Genomic DNA, 18582 nt, shown 5'->3' on the forward strand with positions numbered 1-18582 from the left:
ACACAAAGAGAGCAGACCACTCTCTCTTTGAAAACATTAACTGCAGAAAACAGACAGTTTTAAACAATTTATTTTAACATTGCAATGGGGAATGCCTAAAATAGTTCACACTCACAGCTGTAAAATATACTGGAAGATCAAGAGTAAAGATTCAAAGACCATATGGCGCCTGTGTCGGCCATTAAACGTCCACAGAGCTGTTACCTACAATACTGAGTTATGTACATTATTAAACATATTGGGGTTTGCTGCTCATTACACATTCAATGTGTACTCATGTAAATGCAATAAGCATTTGTTTCTAAAACACTCTTGTACACACACACGCACACACACTCACTACACAGATATTGTCCTGAACACGTTGAATCCTGACAGCGCCGTGGAGATCATCACACCAGGCATCTGTGGGTGCCAGTGGAGCTCCTTGATCTCTGACTGACCCTGGTGCAGGAAGAGGAGCTGAGGGGGCAAATCCTTCACCGCCTCCACCCGAGCACCCACATCACACGACTCCACAGACAGATCCCACTGGCTGATGACATCGTCTGCTCCCGAGGCGGCGAACACACTCGAGTCCACGGGGCTCCACTCCACGGACGTGACGGGAGCGCTGTGCTGCTTGAAGTTGGCCGTGGCCCGCCCGCTCTGCAGGTGGAGGAGAACGTCAGCGTGACAGCAGGCGAAGTGCGGTATCAGGCTACGAAAGCATCAATCCGAACACAAACACGCATGTGGAAATCTGTAATTTGTGCTTTTTTTCCCCCACAAGTCGTAACAAGAAAAACGCGGGGCGAGTGTTTAAGTGGCGAATAAAAAATGGATTCGGAAGGCGGTAACAACACAGGACTGTGCAACAGGCACAAGATGGAACACATGTTATTGGTTGGGTGGGGCTGCTGAACTATGAAGGTGTTTGATTGTCTGATGGTGTAATAATGCAAGTGCTTAACACTGTTTGTTTTGTCACTCTTTATTGTGACACACACAACAGCAAGACCTTCACTCCTTGTCAAGCATTAGCAGGTAACCCCTCATTGCTGCGCAGACTGAATTATCTTTCTTGCTCATGAAGTGACTGACTTCAGACATGCAAATCAAACCGCTGGCTCTTTGTTTTCTTTACCTTAAACTGTCGCAGGTCCCATACTTTCAGGACCCCATCGTCCCCTCCTGACAGGAGAAACGGTTCGCTCCTGTTCCAGCTGATCACGTTGACGTCTGATGAGTGAGCTTCATTGGCTGAAAGCATTGAATTGGGCGGGGCACGGATATCCCAGATACGAATAGACTGATCCACCGAACAGGATGCAAAAACCTGTGGCAAACAAGAGAGCACAGATTCTGAGATTGAACCTCTAATATCTGCAAAAAACAAGACCGAATTGGTCCTTATCAGTGTGTGAGAGCTGAGCTTTCTGTGTTCGCAAGCACTTTTTGCAATCCTTGCTGCACTTAGAAATGACAGTCGCCATCAGTTAGATTGCACACTAGAGTCCCAAGAGCCAGGCAACGGGCAAACAGAGCACAATCATACTGCAGAAGCAATGAGGTAACATCAGCCTGTACCATCCGCATACCTCCAACTAGTTTGGCGACTTGTTAGCTGCGGGATTATCATATAACTCACATATTTCAGCCTGTGTTTCTTAGGTACAACACCGTGACAGGATATAAATATAGTGTTCACAGGTGGTGTTTTTAATGTCAGCAGAGTTTCATTCATTCCAATCATTCATTTCCGTGAACACACCCTGTTCTTCCACCCGAACACCTGTAAAGCACGGCTGAGCTCAGTTTGTCAGAATCAACCCCTGTGGAGAACTTCCTCCTCCTCGTTTGAATCATCCTGACTATTTAGGATGAGTGAGGCGACTCCAGCTCAGACATGTCTAATACTTCACACGTATGTATTTTTGGTTTGGGAGGAAACCGGCAGATGGATCCTAACCACTTAGTACGGTCTACAGCGCCTCAGTCCAACCCACTACGTCACTATTTTCCTACAAACATACTGTGGCTTCAGTGGGCGACCACTGCAGATCCTCCACAGACTTGCTGTGCGAGCTGAAGGGCCGTTGATCAATCTGCCACGACGTCCCTCCCTCGTGTGGCTCCCATACGTGGATGTTCTTTTTGCAGTCTCCACTGACAAGCCGGCCTGTTAATGAAGTGCAAACACACACACTTTAGCTTTTCGCTGACACACACCGATGAAGATGAAGTCTGATAAATTTAAGGCTAAAATATGTGAATCCAGTCCGATTCCAGTTGTCTTTGTGTGCTCGTTTTTCCATTTTACTGCTCTGTCCCGACACCTTCTGCGCACTCCTGATAGAGGGTCCCTCTCTGAATTGGCACACCCAGTTTGTTCCACGTTTCTTCTTTGTGGCTGTGCACATTTCAGCCTCTATAATTACAATGCTGCTATCCATTACATTATTGCAGACCATTTTTCCAAAGCACACTATGATGTTTTCTTTCACCTCTCTGACAGAGGCTATGTTCTAGGTCCTGCTTGTTTATTTGTTGGCCTGTTTCATATTGAGCAGAATAACCCAGGTTTCAATTAAATTGGGTAGAAAGCTGAGCCGAGCAAAGGATTTTTTTTTTTTGATATGGATGGATCTGGATCAAAATGTTTAAAGATGTTTGGACAGCATCTCATTTATAAGCTAAGAGAACGAGCAAACAGGGATGCTGTGACAAAGACAATGCGATTTGGTTGTTTCTGGCATCAATAAAGTTGCAGCTTGGAAATCTCTGATATCTCACACAGGGTGAGGCAGTTAAGAGTGAGAGAGAAAATGATACTTTACGCTGCATACAGTTTTTCCCATGTTACTCACACATTATAAAGTAGGTGCAGTCAGGAACACGTTTACACTTGCAGTCCATGACGAATTACGTCACTCGAGGTTAATTTTAAAGTCAACAAGTCCAGAATGTGTGCGAGCATTTCGTCTTTTCTCCATCTGTAAACTGCACTGCAGGTAAAGGCCTCACCTACCAGGTACTATAGGCGACCAATCGATGGCAAAGCCTTCACTCATGTGTCCTGAGAAGCTGAAGAGAGCCGTGGCTTCCTTCTCCTGTTTGACAAAAGATGCCATAGCAGCAGAACTGTGGACGGCTTCCAGCTGAGGTCGGAGGTCAAATATTTCTACCTGCCCCTTCTCTGACCAGACAGCAGCCAATGACTGCTCTCCACGTTGAGTCACCTGGAAATTAAGAAGCAAAAATCGGTAATTAGAAACTTTAGACGTGTAAACTGAGGCTTCATGGCTTAGTTAACAAACATGTCTGCCTAGAAAATGAAAGTCAACGTACTCTGAGTCTGTTAATCCCTCCGTAGTGAGGCATCATGGCCAGTTCCATCTGTGGCTTCTTGCCTTCTTCCTCCTCCTCCTCCTCATCACTTTCTTCATCGCTGCTTTCTTCGCCCTCTTTTTCTTTCTCTGTTCCATGAAGGTTGTGCATGCGCATGACGAGAAGTCTGCGGGAAAGTAAAGTGATGCGTGTAAGAGGATGCAGATGACAAAAAGGCGAGGCACTCAAATGATTTCGGAGCGGTGCACAGTTTTCATTTCAGAGTACGCAGAAGAAAGCAAACTGTATGTCTCTTATCTAGTCTGATATCTCTGCTGAAGGGCTGAGTTTTAGCATGAATCTGAACAATTTTAAAGTTTCCCACTGACCTAACTGACCTTTCAAGCTCTCTTCCAAAGGAAAATTACCAACTCTTTCAAAGCCGTTTGGAGGACGTCAAAACAGAAGTGAAACCACTTGGAAAAGAAAAAAAACCCTTAACCTCTACTGTACTGTGAAATATCTCAGTGTCAACACAAGAGAACACACTTGTGGTGCATGTGAGCACTTAAACCCAAAAGGAAAACATTTATTATTCATTAGTATTGTTAATATCTGAGAATTAGAATGTAAAAGGATAGATATATGTGCTATCTTTCGAGATAGAGTCGTTCTACATGTGGGCTTAACTGTTTGGCCTTTTCAGTTCATCTACTTTTAACAAAACAGGGTCCATCACGAGGTTAAAGATTTCCAATTAATGAGTTCTTAAATACAAATGTAGGTATTAGCAGTCTGAGATAGATGGAAGCTCATGACAGAGAAATCAAACCGATCCGTTCACCCTGAGGAGCGACAGAGTAATTAACGACCAGTTAATTAATAATTAAAGAGAAATTAACGAGAGTAATTGAACACAGTGCCTCTAATTATGTCACCTAGAAAGTAGAATAACTGACAAAGACCTGGCAGACCTGCGTTTATTCAAGTGCTGTTCTCGAATTCAATTTATTTTTACTTTGTACATCTATTTCACTGCATTTTGTGTGCAGGACTTTTGTTTGTGATGGAGGATCTTGCAATCCCACATGGGTGCATTCAGTTTATATGGCTGATTTTTCTGAAGGCTTCAATATATCCAAGGCCTCTCATCAGCCAAATACTATCAGTGTATATAAATCCAGTTTTTATGCATGTGGTGTTATATCGTCAGCGCGCAGTATCTGAATCCTCACACGACCCACTGAGCAATCAAAGAATTTTTTTCTGTCTCCAATAAACCTCAAGAAATTCCTATTAAAATTTGACAGACACTTCTGCATAAGTAGTTAATGTTTGGACACAGATTGTCTTTTTAATCTGGTACAGTTCTAATGTTTTGGTCCCATTAGTCTCATTTTTGAATGTAGAGACAAACAACAATCAGATCGCTGTGTCTCCTGGTAGCAGAACACACGAGTGAGGACAGATTCTGTGTGTGACCCTGCTCACATGGCCAACTTCTAACCTACGTTAGTGTGTTTGGTTGAATTACTCCCTCGTTTGATACAAACAACGCACAGCATCACAACCATCGGAAACGCAGTCACAAAACATCACAGGTGTGTTTTTGAGATCATAATGAAGGCTGAGTTGGAAGACGGGTGGTCCGACCCACGAGTACTGAATACTCATGAAATAATGTAGTAATGACTACTGAGTACTTGTGGGTGGGAACATCAACATGTTGACTGGCCTGTCGCAAGAGGGCATCTAGTGGATTATATTTTGTATTATTGATCTGTGCAGTGTTGTGGACTGAAGAGTTAGATATTTACCTCTGAAATATAGTGAAGAAGAAGCATGTAGTACTAGAAAATGGAAATACTTACAAGTACAAGCAACTCCAAATTGCACTTGAGTAAATGTACTTTGTAGCTTTACACCCTGTTGGCTGTATATTATTCTCACAGTCTATCTTTACCACTATCCTTTTGAAGCAACACTGTAATCATGATCCCAAAAGCCTCCCTGCTGTGGTCCAAGTTCAATTAATTTGAGGCAAGAGCAGCAACAACCCTGAGCGCAGAGTACTTCTGCAGTTTCAGTGTTGGTCGGTACCTGTTGCTCAGAGCTCTGTCCGCCTGCGTGCCCGCGCAGAGCAGCATGGACAGAGGAAACTGCTCCCTGCCATCTCCATCTCCGTCTGTCAGGATGTCGAAGCTCAGACACGGAGCACCTGAACACAAGCGACAAAACAACGCTGCTCAATTCAAACTCCTGCGTGGTCTTTTAAAGACGTGTCTGCTAACTTTAGCCGCACGGCTGCTTCAACCTGCCTGTTTGGCACTCGTGGTACATGCGGTACGCGGACCGGTCCATCTCCAGCTCCTCTCCGGGCTGAAGCGGCTGGATACCGGGGACGTACACTTTTCTCTCCCCCTCTCCGTCCGCTCCTTCCTCCTCCATTTCCACTCCTTGGTCATCGTCGCTGCCAACTTCGTCCATCTCCTCCATCTCGCCTCCCTCCTCGCAAAACGTGTCCTCATCGGGCGCAGACATCTTGCCAGAAGCAGAGTTTGCTTACTTCCGGTATGCTGGTCGACCACGTGGTTTAAACACCCCGCGCTGTCACCCCTCCTCCCCCGCTGCCTCACTCTCGCTCTCTCTCCCCTCTCTCTCCCCCCATTTACGGGAATTCAGCTGGCTCCTTTGACGCTTTGCTCCCCTCTGCCAGGAAAAATCAGACTTGCAAATATTTGTCTCGGAAATTGCCCAAACTACAATGCTTTAACATGAATGTCAATTCGGCCCAATACAAGGAGAGTTAAGTGGATTTTCAGGGTCGTCTTCCTCTCCCGGGAGGACATTTGTTTCAGAAATCAGATGGATCATTTCCACATTTTGGAGTCATGTACCGACCAGAGACAGGATCTCACACATGCTCCGAGTGAGTCAGAGTATTGCATTTGTTTCATGCAGCATCACTGGCGCTGGGGTCGTAGCCCCTCCTGGACTGCTGATGGGAAACTATGGATTTGGCAGCCAGACACTGACAGACAGTATTTAAGTAACTGCCAGTAACAGGTATTTGAAGATGTGCACTGTGCAAAAAAAAAAGTACTGTCCCCAGTCCAGAAGAACAACACTTGAGCCTTTTGTTGCATTTTTTGTTTTCCTAATTTGTCCAATTTTTTTTTGTCTTCGAGCACTATGATTATCTAACTCATGCTGTATTACATTTGTCCCATACTTCCAAATTATGACTAGGCAGTGGAAAAATGGATCGATGAAGCCAAAGAATTGTTCCCATAGTGGCCATGGCAAAATAGCAATCTACTTCAAGCATTATGAAATTTCAAGGAGGCTCAAGTAAGGACAATGGTGCACATTACATGCGTGGGTGTGTACAAGCAGGGGCAAGTGTGAGCAACAAATGGTGCACTTTTGTTTCGCATGCAGCTCTTGACAGAAGTTAGAACATCTCTGGAGTCTTTTTCCATCCAGAGTGCATTCCTCTCTCATCTGCAACTCGTCTTTCAGTTTATATCAGAGTTACAAAACAGTTGTAAAGGATTTCTACACTGAGTGGGACTCTTCAAAGGAACCGGCAGTGACGGCTGGGCTCACATGAACGTGGACTCCAACACAAACTCTGCGTCCTGTTGCTGGAATGCAAAATCATAAACAAAATTTAATCTCTCTTTGCAGAATAGACAGAAATAAAAGTATGTAAGTGGTCTTAGTGACAAACAGCAGTGGAGGAAATACTCAGATCTTTTACTGAAGCAAAAACAGCAATGCCATGTAAAAATAGAAATAAAAGTTCTGCATCCAAAGTTGTACTTAAGTAAAAGTATGTGAGTATTGTTAGCAAAACTTATTGAAGTATCATAAGTACTTAATGCATTATAGTTCTATTAGATTAATATTGTTGGTGCATTAATGCCAAAGAGCTAATCTGAACAAACTTAAAGGACCACTGTATAAGTTTTAGCACATCTAGTGCCAGAAATGGAATATAAAATTCATGCTTTCTCTGCCTCTGATTGGCTGCTACTCTTTGCCTTCGTGGTTGGGTTGGACAGGTTTAGGCATTAAGAGTGATGATTGGTTGGGGTTAAGGACCGAATATCAGGGTAAGCCCTTGCATAAGGTTGTCTTTCATGCATCATCCACCATGTTGCATCACCATGTTACTACAACAGCCCAGAATGGACAAACTAAACACTGACTACAAAGCACCTTCCACGTCGATCACAAGTCTCGTGGCCTTGCGGTTCTTTGACATTTGGAAGGGGAATGCGATGCAAAGGGAATTCAGTTGGTTGCAGTCTGCAACCTCACCACTAGATGTCACTAGATCCTACACACTGGTCCTTTAATGAACTGTTGTGTAGTTTAATTTATAACAATACAACACATCTGTAAAGTAACCAATAACTCCAGCTGTCAGATTTATGTAGCTGTGTAAAAAGTATAACATTTTACTGTGAAACCTAGTGGACTAGAATTATGAAGTAGAATAAAATGGAAATACTCCAGTAAAGTATGTACAAGTATCTCAAAATTGTGCTTAAGCACAGGATTTGACTACATGTACTTTTCCATCTCTGATGACAAACAGCACAATAAATATAGCTTACAACTTTTGGGATATTATATCCTGGTAAGTTAAACCAAAAACTAACAATGTATATATCTAAATGTCTTTAATTTACAATTATGTACAAAAGTAAACGCCCATAGACTGCAATATCTTACATTTATACGACATTCATTGTAAACAGTGATGAATTCCACATCAATAGACAATGGCTTATGTGCATTGGCTTTCTCAGCATTGTTAGCATAAAGAGCATAGCTAGCTGGAGCACATGGCTTGCTCTAGAGAGGATGGCTATATGTTTATATGTGTGATATCAGTTGTTACAGAGTCACTGCTGCACAGTGAACTCAGCTATGTGAGCTAACTTTGGACATTAAATGCAACCTGTGCTTGTCACTTCAAATTAACAAAGCATACGGCATTAAAACACATAAACACAAATATAAGAAAACAAACATTCAGTGCCAGGAAATGTCTTGCATTTTGTGTGCATCATCAAAAAGACCCTTTTTTAGTTACTATGGCAACAACCACCAGTAGAGTCTGAATAGCAAGGGGCTCCAGACAGAAGCATGAAACGTTAAGGACGGAGGACCGCTGTTGGACGGCAGCTGTGTAATGTCTATCATCTTGTCAGGCTGCCCTTCCTCCTCACTGCTGATAGCTCGGGTGGTCAAGAGTCTGGCCCTGGAGGGACCGTAGTCCTTCCTCTCAACAGGGGGGGGCAAAGTGGGCAGGGCGCAGGTTTTGATGGAAGATAAGCACCCAACCTTGAGCCACCGAGTGAAAAGTTCTGACGTTAGGTTGAGGAGTTCTTCAGGAGAGGAAGATAACAGGGGGAACTGGGCCAGGTCTGTCTCCTCCTGGAACATCTAGAAACAAGGAAGAAATAAAGATTTACAAAAGAAGAAGAACCTCCAGAAGCACAACTCATATTAATGTGCTTGCACATAACTGAATGTTCGAAAAAAAAAAAAAAAAATTGTAGACATTGGTATTCATGCAATAAGCTGTCACACAGCATAGATAGGTAACCAGAGGCTTTTTTTTATTGCATTTAAGGAATGTCTCTTTAGGTGAGGAAAGCAATCCATACAATGAGGTATTATGATTAGATGTATTTGAAAAGAAAAGCCCACCTCTGTATTTCTATTCTTCTTTACAATTTTATCCAGTGTCTGCTTTAGATCAAGGATTAAGGAGTGATTTAGGTGCTCATCCCAGAGGTTTCTGAGGAGCACATGCCAAGAATCCAGGAGGACCACCGCGGCAGGGAACACACAACACTGCAGGGGAAAGGCAGAACAACACAGCAGTTGTAAAGTTAAGTTGCAGTGGGCAAAACACATGTGACAAATCACCCCAACAACCACATCAGTTGCTCAATTACACACAAGAATCAACGAGACATTGAACAACAATCTTTTCAAAAAGGGCATTCACAAGGCTTGTGACAGTAGCTGGAGATTATGTAAAAGTTAACGATTAACCTGTTAGAGAAACTAAAGTGTCTTTCAGGACAAACTTGCTTAGACTTTAAGATGGACAACTATTTATTGCACAGCAAACCTCACTTCCCCTTTTCGTCTGATAAGGAACTCACCGGATCAGTGTCACAGAGCATGCTTTTTGTGTAGTGGTGCACTACATAGTAATCTTTAGGAAATACTGTCCGCTGGAAGACAAAGCAAAAGAAAAAAAAAATGAGTATGAACCCACAGATAACGAAATAAGTTTGCATTTATACTGCAATAATACTACACTGAATTACAGTCACAACTGGGTTTGACAAGAACAATGTATGACTGATTATCCAACTAACCACAAAGGTGGAGCTGCGCAATGTTTGATCCCCTTGATTTACCGAGCTATGCATGCCAGTTGTTAACTGCTTGTCATCTCATAAATTAGAGCTGATCATTGTCATTCATTGAGCGAGATCTTCACCTTTGAACACCTCTTTATACCAGCTAACTGTGCTTTAAAGAACCACTTGGTAATAAGAGACTGTTTTCTTGAAAGCACAACAAATACATTTGATAAGAAAAATCTCATTATTACAGAGCTTTTCACTTTTCAAGCAACAGAAGGACTACAAAAATGTTAAGTTTTTAACTTACAAATCCAGTTGGATTGGAGTCGATAGTTGTTTTAATGTTTTTCACACCTTCCAGGTCAAAGTCACATCCACCACATTGGACAGTCAAGAGTGATAGCAACAGCAAAACTGTTTGAGGCATGAGTAAGAAGGAAAGAGACAAAACACATTCAGCTAATTGTTGGAAACTTTCTGTGGTTTGTAGCTTTTTCAAACTGCATACCTCTGAAGACACATTACATCATTTCCTGCTTCAATTAGCTGTTTCTGCAGAAAACAACATGAAACATGTTCTGTTGTTGCAACAGTCCTGATTGAATTCATACACACCGGAAATGCTATTGTAACGCCACAGAATGACACAACAAATCAGACTGAATTCACAGATTAATCTTGACTGTAACATAATCCGTTCGAATCTCCCATCATTTTCCTCCAGACTTTAAAAAGAAACTTAACAAAAAAAAGCATTTACATGCTCGTAATTCTTGCTTCTCACCTGGCAGTGACATCCTTTTTATCTTTCTAAGAATGGACACTTCTCCATTTCTCTTGTTGACGGCAATCACTCTGCAGATGGGTTTCAGTGTCAGTCTGTGAAAGGCAAAGTTTCCTCCTCTGTGGTTTCTTGAGGTCTTTGACACAGAGGACGCTGCTGTGTCTTCTCCTTCACGGCCTGATATTTAGTCCTCTTGTGGACATCCCTCATACATTCCTTCCTTTTGAGTTCCTTTGGTACTTTCCAAAAAATGCCTCATGTATCCTCTCACGCCATCCTGCTCTCTCACTTTGGATTTTCCCACTTAAGCCTGAGTGGCTGCAGCCTTTTTCTATGAGAGCTTTTGTTTGTTTTTGTTTTTTTTTTGTACTATATCTCTTTCCCTTTCTCCCACTCACTACTGACCTAGAATCTTCCTGAACAACCTAATTTGAGTCACTCCTCTCTCCCTCGAAACTGGTTAATGGATAAAGCGGGAGAGACACTGGCCTCCTCTTCTCTATCTCTCCCTCTGGCCACTCTGTGAATCCTCACTCTGCTCAAAGTGAAAGTGCTATGCTGGATTGCTTGTCTGCTCCCTTTAAGTCTCGGCCCCTCCCACCGCCACACGTTTTACCTCACTATTGACTGACCCGGCCCCCTCCCCCCTGCTCCCCACATTCCCTGGCACCCACCCTCTTGCCCCTATCCTCCCCCCTCCAAACCAGGCCCAAGGAGGCTTAGTCATGCAGTTGGAGCGTATGTTTTTCATTTGGACTCTCCCCCACACCTCTGTGCCTGTGGATCCCCTGCTCTTTATCCCTCCAGAGTCAGTGCGCAATATTATCCCGTTTAATCATCACATGATCTGCGTTTTTTTTAAATAAATCACAAATCACATTCCTCAAAAAAAAAAACGACAAAAAGGATTGCAACACTGCGTTGCCAGAACTTGCAAGTCATTCCATGTGTGACAGCTTTCTTTGGTCATTATTGTTAAAATGGGTTCCACAGAAGCGGATGGTGTGATTGCAACGTCTAATGTTGTGCACAGCTGTCATCATCCTGTCTGCAATGTGTTGTCCTGTACCCTGAGGTTATGTGAAGCATTGCTATTTTGGTTAAGACGTCAGAAGGGGAGTTAATTAGGAGCGAAAGGACGAAAGTACAAGTTTCTTCGTGTCAAAGAGCGATTGTTCTTCCATGTGTCCTTTTTTTTTGAACACAAGCCAAACGAAGCAAGACAGCTTTCCAAAGTCGCATCGCTGTTGAGGGGAAAAGGAAACTAGAGAGCAGGAGCCTCACTGCATGCAACACATTATAATACTCCCAGAGGCATCATTAATTCAAAATCTCCTCACCTATGTGTTTTGACGATGGGTATAAATATCCAGTCTTCTTGTTGCATACATGCTTGCATATGCAGTTGCTTGCAATATGTAACTAATCTGCTGAGCTGCAGCAAATCATGTTTGTGCTTCTATTAGGGAAACTTGCAAAATGAAATCCAGATTTGAGCTCGTCAGAGAAAAGCGTAACAATCCAACAAGTACAACTCTATTAGGACACTGTAGCAATTCTGAGAGGTAGATTCATTTTTACGCGGAAAGCTGGAGTCAATCCTAATATTTACAAGCACACCTTTCAATTTGGATTGCAAAATGAGTTGCAATGACCTTTTTTTAACACATAAGTATGGAAAAAAAAGCAGCCCTCCCAATTTAAACAAAGCCGTATGTTGCTGAATTTTATTGACTCAAGTCTGCAAGCTTCAGCAAAGCAACAGGCTCAAATAACTGTGGTATGAAAAAAAGACCTCGGCTTTTTAGTGGATCAGTGTGTGACTCGCTCATTAAGAAGCCAAAATCCTGCTGATGTGGTCGGCCTGTGCTGGTGCGAGGCTCTGTTATGCAACCGTTTTGTTCATTTCAGGACACAAGAAAAACCTTAAAAGTGTTGTCTTACACCGCTTGAGACTTGTTGGCTGTCGGCCACTCAAACAAGTGAGAGGGAGCAGGCAGAGAAACGCTGCTCTCCCGCTCACTCCCTCTTCATTCTTCCTGTTCGCCACAAGATGGAGCCGGAAAAAAAAAAAGGATGTCGTGACCGTTCATGTTCATTTATTTCACTTTCAAACATAAGCAAAACAGTAAACAAAGTGCAAAGTCTTGTCGTAATAAGTTAAACTTCACGTTAGTATGACGAGGCCTTGTGCAATAATTCCCTTTGACAAACAAAAAGCCTCATTCATTACCCAAACGGACTGAATGTGTTAATCTAATCTGTGCAGGATAATCATCAGGGTTAGGGACAGTAGATTTCTCATTACTTAAAAAGACAGTAATGGATGAACCAAAGCATTTCTGTCATCCATTCACATTCCTTCCACAAAAAGTCCCTAACTAATTCACAAAAGGGTCTATAGAGAGATTCTTGCTTTCGCTTTCCTTTCTTTAGTATTCCCCCCCACCACCACCTTATCAGCCCCCTTTTCTTTAGCCTGCTACCTCCTCCTCCTCCTCTCTTTTTCACTGGCTGGGGCTCCTCTCGCCTCCTCGCACAGCTGTCATTAAATGACTCTTATAGGTTTTGCTGAGTCCAGTCATCCAGAACTTGAGCAGCCTGACGTTGTCCTCCTCGCCCGGCCCTGTGGCGCCGAGGAGGGCCAGAACCTTCTGGGTGTCCTCCTTCCCTCGTAAGTCCACTTTGGAGAACTTGAACAGCACTTTGACCTTACTGAAAGAGAGAGAATCGGCTATGAGAAGGCTTTCATGGGAAAAGTGGTGAGATCTTGCTTAAACCCAGGGGGTCCTCGTTAAGGATGAATGGGTTTTACTCACTTCATCCACTCTTCCTTCAGACACAACAGGCAGTGAGATACGACGTCCACAGACAAGTTCTCATTAGACAGGGCTACCTCAAGCTTGTTCAATAATGTCGGACCTGGAAAAAGAAGATAAAAATCACATAAGTAAGAGCATGAGTGGGAGTTTTTATAGTTGGCCTCACATGTTTCCTGCTAACATTAGTCCCTCCAACTGGGAGGTTGTTTTTGCTCCAGTTTGTCCAGAAGAACAGCTTTGAATGAAAGTTGGCGGAAAGATAGGCCGTGGGCCAAGAAACAAATCCGCTTTTCACGTGGGTCCATATCCTGGGAGTCCTTCACGGATTCCTCAGCATTGTGAGATAGGACATGTCTGAACATTTTCGATATTTTCACATTCATTTCTGTTCTTACATACAAAAGCGTGAGGAATTCTGGCCCACAAAAGCCATCACTGTATGTGATTTGATGCAGATTGTGATAAAAAGTGTAAAAACACTTTCTCTAATTAAAATGAATTAATTCAGAGACATGCACTCTTTACTTTCGAGGTTTTAACCAAGACCAGAATGGCAATTCACTATATATTTTCGGCACTGGAAGAGGCCTGTGGTGCCTATTTATAAATTCAGGTATGCACACTCACCCCTGTCTGTGGGCTGTGTGCTGGCACTGCTGAGGGTGAACTGATAAAGCGAGGACACGTCATCTTCAGACATGGCTGAGATCTGACAGCTTCTCTCTGAACTGACATCCACCAGCACTGAAAACTCTGCAGGACAAACAAAAGAAAGGTAAAATCAACACATTATGACCTGCATGTACAAGCCTACAGTTTGCAACAGCAGCTGTATTCGACTGTTTCACACACAGCCATCTATCAGTGTGAGCATACAGAGTCTTGTACCTGAGGAGCTGACGTGGGTTGGAATGGGCACATCCGGGCTGAGACCCAGGAAGTTGCATTTATAGGCCTCCTCATACTGAGCACTGTATGGCACCAAACGCACACAGCCTACCGGGAGCAGGGACTGATGGGAAAAGGGGCAGAGATTGGGATTATAAACATATCTGACTGTGAGTCTGTTAATGGTTTTTCAAACCTTTTTCAATGGATGACATTTAGACACATCACACCACAAAAAACACAGGTGTAAATAATAACTTTAGCCACGTCTGAATTCCATTTAGCTACTTCAGGGTCCTGTTGCATTTCATGCTGGCTCACTGTCACATGGTCATGACTCACTGGAACACTTGAATGAAACAGAGCCATCATTAATATTACTAGTAACACCTGTGAAAGTTTTCCACGAGATCCAGCCAAACTCTGCTGTGAAAAAGGCCTGGGACGCATGAGAAAACATGCAACAACGTAACTGTAATTAATTACAATTGCAACAAAAATGTTCAAAACAATTACAAAATGATGATAAAAGACACTCAGATATCTTTCAACAGTCCAAAGCAATGCATAACAAGAAACAGTTTACATGCTCTGTCTCGTTCTCTGAAAGTTCAGGGAAGCATGTACAGGCAAAGATGATTTCAAGGCGTGTGATTTTTAGCATAAACAATAATACAGTCTGTCTTCAGGCGAGGATTGGATCTTTATGGAGAAATAACTGAAGCAAATATATCAGTTAATATCACATCAAAATGATGTATGAAGGTATTAGTCACTTTTAATTAATCATATTTCATAACTGCTTTTCAACCATGACAACAAGAAATGCACTGTAAGAGTTTAGTGTTAGATGATGTTTTAATTGTTTTATACCACTGACACATTACTCGTACCATGATTTAACTAAGGACCCTCACAGATGTTGTCCCTTGTCCTAATTCATATTTAACCACATTATAATGGCGCTATCTCTCCTACCGAGGCAGAAAGGGACACAGTAGTAGAGTACCTTGAGCACTGTAAAAGCTGACTGGATGAGCCCGGGGTCTGCGCCTCTCCATATGACCTGATTTCCCATGAGCACGTGCCACACGAGCTGACGAAACTCGGCAGCCCCGAGGACCTGCAGAACAAATCAGACTGTAACGTACAGCAGCTCCCAGATATTGCATGTGAGCTAATGCAAACATGTGAACTAACTTCCTGAAGTCATTAACTAAAATGCATCGGATTAATGCCAGTTTTCTGTCAACTTACACAGTTAATTTAATATTTTCATACACAACAACATGACAAGCTCAAAAGCTTACCTGTCTCAAATGCCTAAGTGACCTAAATTTGGGACCAGGTAAGTCATCCAATTTTGCATCATCACACAGGAAGTCATGGCCCTGCTCGCTCTCTGACTGGTGCCGCTGTGACTTAGAAGCGCCTCCTTCTGCTCCCTCCCAGCAGCTCATTTCCTCCTCTTGCTCTTTTGGAAACAAGAGAATGACATAAGAGCAGAAACAGCGATGACCAAGTGATGTTTTCATGCAGAGGGTCATAATAGCTCCAGGGAAATTCCAGTGGAAAGTATTGCAAAAAGGGCCGACTGTTAATCACACACTGTGTGTGATGTGCACAGTGCTACTCAGTCTCTATTTCCAAAACAAAATATGAAGTTTACAAGCTCACCTCTCACGTATGACTAATTTCAATCGCAGTACTCATAAGACTGCGCTAATACAAGCCGGCACATAATGACACAGCTTCACCTGTAGTCTGCATACATTAAAAACATCTTTTAAAAACCTGTTCGCACAAATTAGAATTTTTATTTGTACTCCTTTAATATCACTTATCACAGATTATTTTAATTGTTTTATTTTCTTGTCTTGTAATTCCTGTGTATTTGTTGATCACTTGGTAACAGTGATTTTGAAAAGGACAACAGACAAAAAGTGTATTTGCTAACAGTATTCATATACGGGAACAGGGTATTAAAATTCCACAACCTTAGAGCAATATCTAAATCTTTTAATCACTTTCTAAATCTTGACTAAAAATTGAGTTAATCCTTTCTGGCAAGGAAGTGCATCTGAGTAAAGTGGTTAAGTGACTCACTTTGTTTTTTTGGCCAGAACGTGTGTCCGCGCTGACTGACCCAGTGAATCAGACTCTAACAGGAGACGATTGAGGTGATAACATCGTGGCACATTGTGCAAAGGCATGACATCTGCTGATATCATCCGCCATCAAGAAGCCAAACCTCGTCTGGAGGGTGAGGCATGTTAAAGCATCGCCCACGTAAATAATTTTCCATTTTCTGCTAAATTTTGTGTCACTGGAAAATGTGTCGTCTTCATCTCGCCCAATTACAAAACCTCATCCTGTTTAATTAAGGACAATGTGTCTACCTGTCTGTCTCTCTATGAGCACCAGCGTGTCCTCAGTGGGAGCTCCCTCCAGCAGTTTCTCTGTCAGACGACTCCCACAGGCCTTCAGCAACCTGGAGACATCCACATGTCAAGGTGATGATCATGACACAGAACAAGACAACTGCTTGTGCCATACTGGAACTGAGAGCATATGGACTCACCAGCTAAAGGAGGAGTGCAGGCTGGCCCAGAGGTTGGGATGCTGGGTCAGAGAAGTGAGCGATCGGGCTGCGTTGCCACTCCTTTGGTGTGGGAAAACTGCAGGTGAGAAGACACTGTTCATCCTCACTGCTCGCTGGGGACAAACTCCTTGTTCATTGTCAAACACCTGATGGAGAGTAGAGCACCAAGATATTAGGCGAGCAAATAGATGCCTGTCAAATACAACTTCACATTTCTACTAGAGTAAACTGAATAAGGCATGTGGAGGTCATGTGCACAGCCTACCTTGAGGGCTGTGCTTTGCAGGCTTTGTATTGTGAGTCTAAGGTGGCGTAAAAGGAAAGGCCAGGAATTAATGAGGTAGATCCTGTCCATTGCTACCATGACGATACTGTACCAGCGCTGGAAGCCCCTGGCCAGGCTGTCTTTGATAAAGAACGTGTGTGAAAACACAAAACCGTGCTGCTCATCTCCGAAGAAAATTGGCCCTTCACGGCCGGGACACACCTGACAAAACAGACAGAAGGATTACGGGTGGCAACAGAGGAATAAGAAAGTTTCTTACATATATTTAGTGCATGAGATGTGTGACTCACACACACATACATGCTGACGTACGTCACTGTTTACCTCACAGCTGAGGCTGCGTACACAGGCCTGGCGGACCACGCTGAAGAGCTGTGGCTGTCTGGGATGCTGGTGGCTCAGGAAGCGTATGCCTGTTTCATCATCAATGCTCACAAAGCCCGGGTGGGATGCAGGAAGAGATCTACATCCCTATGAGGCAAGGAGAAAAGGAAAATGAATACTTTGAGATAGATGGCAGGACTATAAACTCAAATGCACACACAAAAAAGTCATAGTAAGCCACAGCTAGAGTGTTAAAATGTGTAAGACAGGCAGAGAGAAGGGTGGTTCAGTTCAAATGGAGGAAAGTGTCTGATAAGCTCATGGTGGATTGACATTGTGTCCTCGGCTGTCCTTCACTCACATCACACATTTCTCCTCTCTGTGTGGCCGAGCTGTTGGCCCTCATGGTCAGCCCTTCACCTTCCCGGTCGCCATCGCGGTCCCTGTCCCCAGGGACAGGGACACCTGCCTGGGATGAAGGGGACGGGGACGGAGGGTGCAGCGCCTCAGTGCAAAACAACGTCCGAGGGCCATGGAGCTCACAGAAGTGACAGAGAGCCACCAGAGCATTCATCTGAAAGGGAGAAATCAAGGTTGCAAATGTCTACTGTGATGAAAATGTTTGAGATTGGTCCGAGCAGTAACAAGCCGTTCATAACCTAACATCTGTTTCTGGTCAGTCACTGCCATTATTAGGTTACACCAGGGTTATTACAGCTGATAGTATCTGAGAGTCTTACCTTTAGCACAGAGCCAAGTTCAACAAATGACTGGTGCTCAATGCTACTTCACAAGAGGACATTCATTGCCCGCAACGTTCAAAAAGCAGCATATTAAAAAAGGGCTATAAACCAAACTCAATTCTTGATCTGCTCCGCTTTCAAAAATCCATGATTCTCGGAGTCTCAGATTTAGGTTTTCAACACTTTCCTTGCTTTGTTTTTCTTCTGTGCTGCGGCTAACTGGCAATAATAGATAGTCATGTGACGCAGAGTCACGCGCTCTCGCGTAAACGACGCATGGCAGTTAGCCGCGCTACTTTTCTCAGTTTTAGCCATTCAGTCGAAAATTCCACATGTATTTTTGAAGCGATAAGAAAGCCAGCAAACAACTGCTTTATTTGCCAGTATCAGGCTTTGTTTAATGTGTCACAAAGGGATTTTTCG

At 43.3% G+C, this 18582-nt stretch overlaps 3 protein-coding genes across 4 annotated transcripts; all 3 read right to left on the reverse strand.

Moving 5' to 3' along the window:
- Positions 1–54: 54 nt before the first annotated feature.
- Positions 55–5892, reverse strand: grwd1 (glutamate-rich WD repeat containing 1). Its single transcript, XM_070966528.1, has 7 exons — positions 5628–5892; positions 5410–5527; positions 3331–3496; positions 3011–3221; positions 2016–2161; positions 1127–1318; positions 55–648 (listed from the first exon to the last, which is right to left on the reverse strand). Exons 1-7 carry the CDS (start codon positions 5848–5850, stop codon positions 340–342), a joined length of 1365 nt encoding a protein of 454 aa, XP_070822629.1. The 5' UTR covers positions 5851–5892; the 3' UTR covers positions 55–339.
- A 1155-nt stretch (positions 5893–7047) lies between these two features.
- On the reverse strand, positions 7048–11049 carry LOC139333320 (uncharacterized). The gene is made up of 5 exons (XM_070965600.1): positions 10495–11049; positions 10018–10124; positions 9501–9572; positions 9037–9183; positions 7048–8769 (listed from the first exon to the last, which is right to left on the reverse strand). Exons 1-5 carry the CDS (start codon positions 10505–10507, stop codon positions 8416–8418), a joined length of 693 nt encoding a protein of 230 aa, XP_070821701.1. The 5' UTR covers positions 10508–11049; the 3' UTR covers positions 7048–8415.
- Positions 11050–12572: 1523 nt separating this feature from the next.
- On the reverse strand, positions 12573–18412 carry flcn (folliculin). Of its 2 annotated transcripts, none has more exons than XM_070967240.1 (12): positions 18157–18412; positions 17778–17990; positions 17417–17563; positions 17072–17293; positions 16786–16952; positions 16604–16695; positions 15515–15678; positions 15214–15327; positions 14205–14328; positions 13944–14069; positions 13314–13416; positions 12573–13209 (listed from the first exon to the last, which is right to left on the reverse strand). In XM_070967240.1, the coding sequence occupies exons 2-12, from the start codon at positions 17988–17990 to the stop codon at positions 13002–13004; spliced, it is 1680 nt and encodes a 559-aa protein (XP_070823341.1). In that variant the 5' UTR covers positions 18157–18412; the 3' UTR covers positions 12573–13001. The 2 variants fall into 2 exon arrangements, with proteins under 2 accessions (XP_070823341.1, XP_070823339.1); XM_070967238.1 differs by having other exon boundaries at positions 17405–17563.
- Positions 18413–18582: the final 170 nt, after the last annotated feature.

Source organism: Chaetodon trifascialis, chromosome 7 (genome assembly GCF_039877785.1).
Source record: "Chaetodon trifascialis isolate fChaTrf1 chromosome 7, fChaTrf1.hap1, whole genome shotgun sequence".
Taxonomy (NCBI): Eukaryota; Metazoa; Chordata; class Actinopteri; order Chaetodontiformes; family Chaetodontidae; genus Chaetodon; species Chaetodon trifascialis.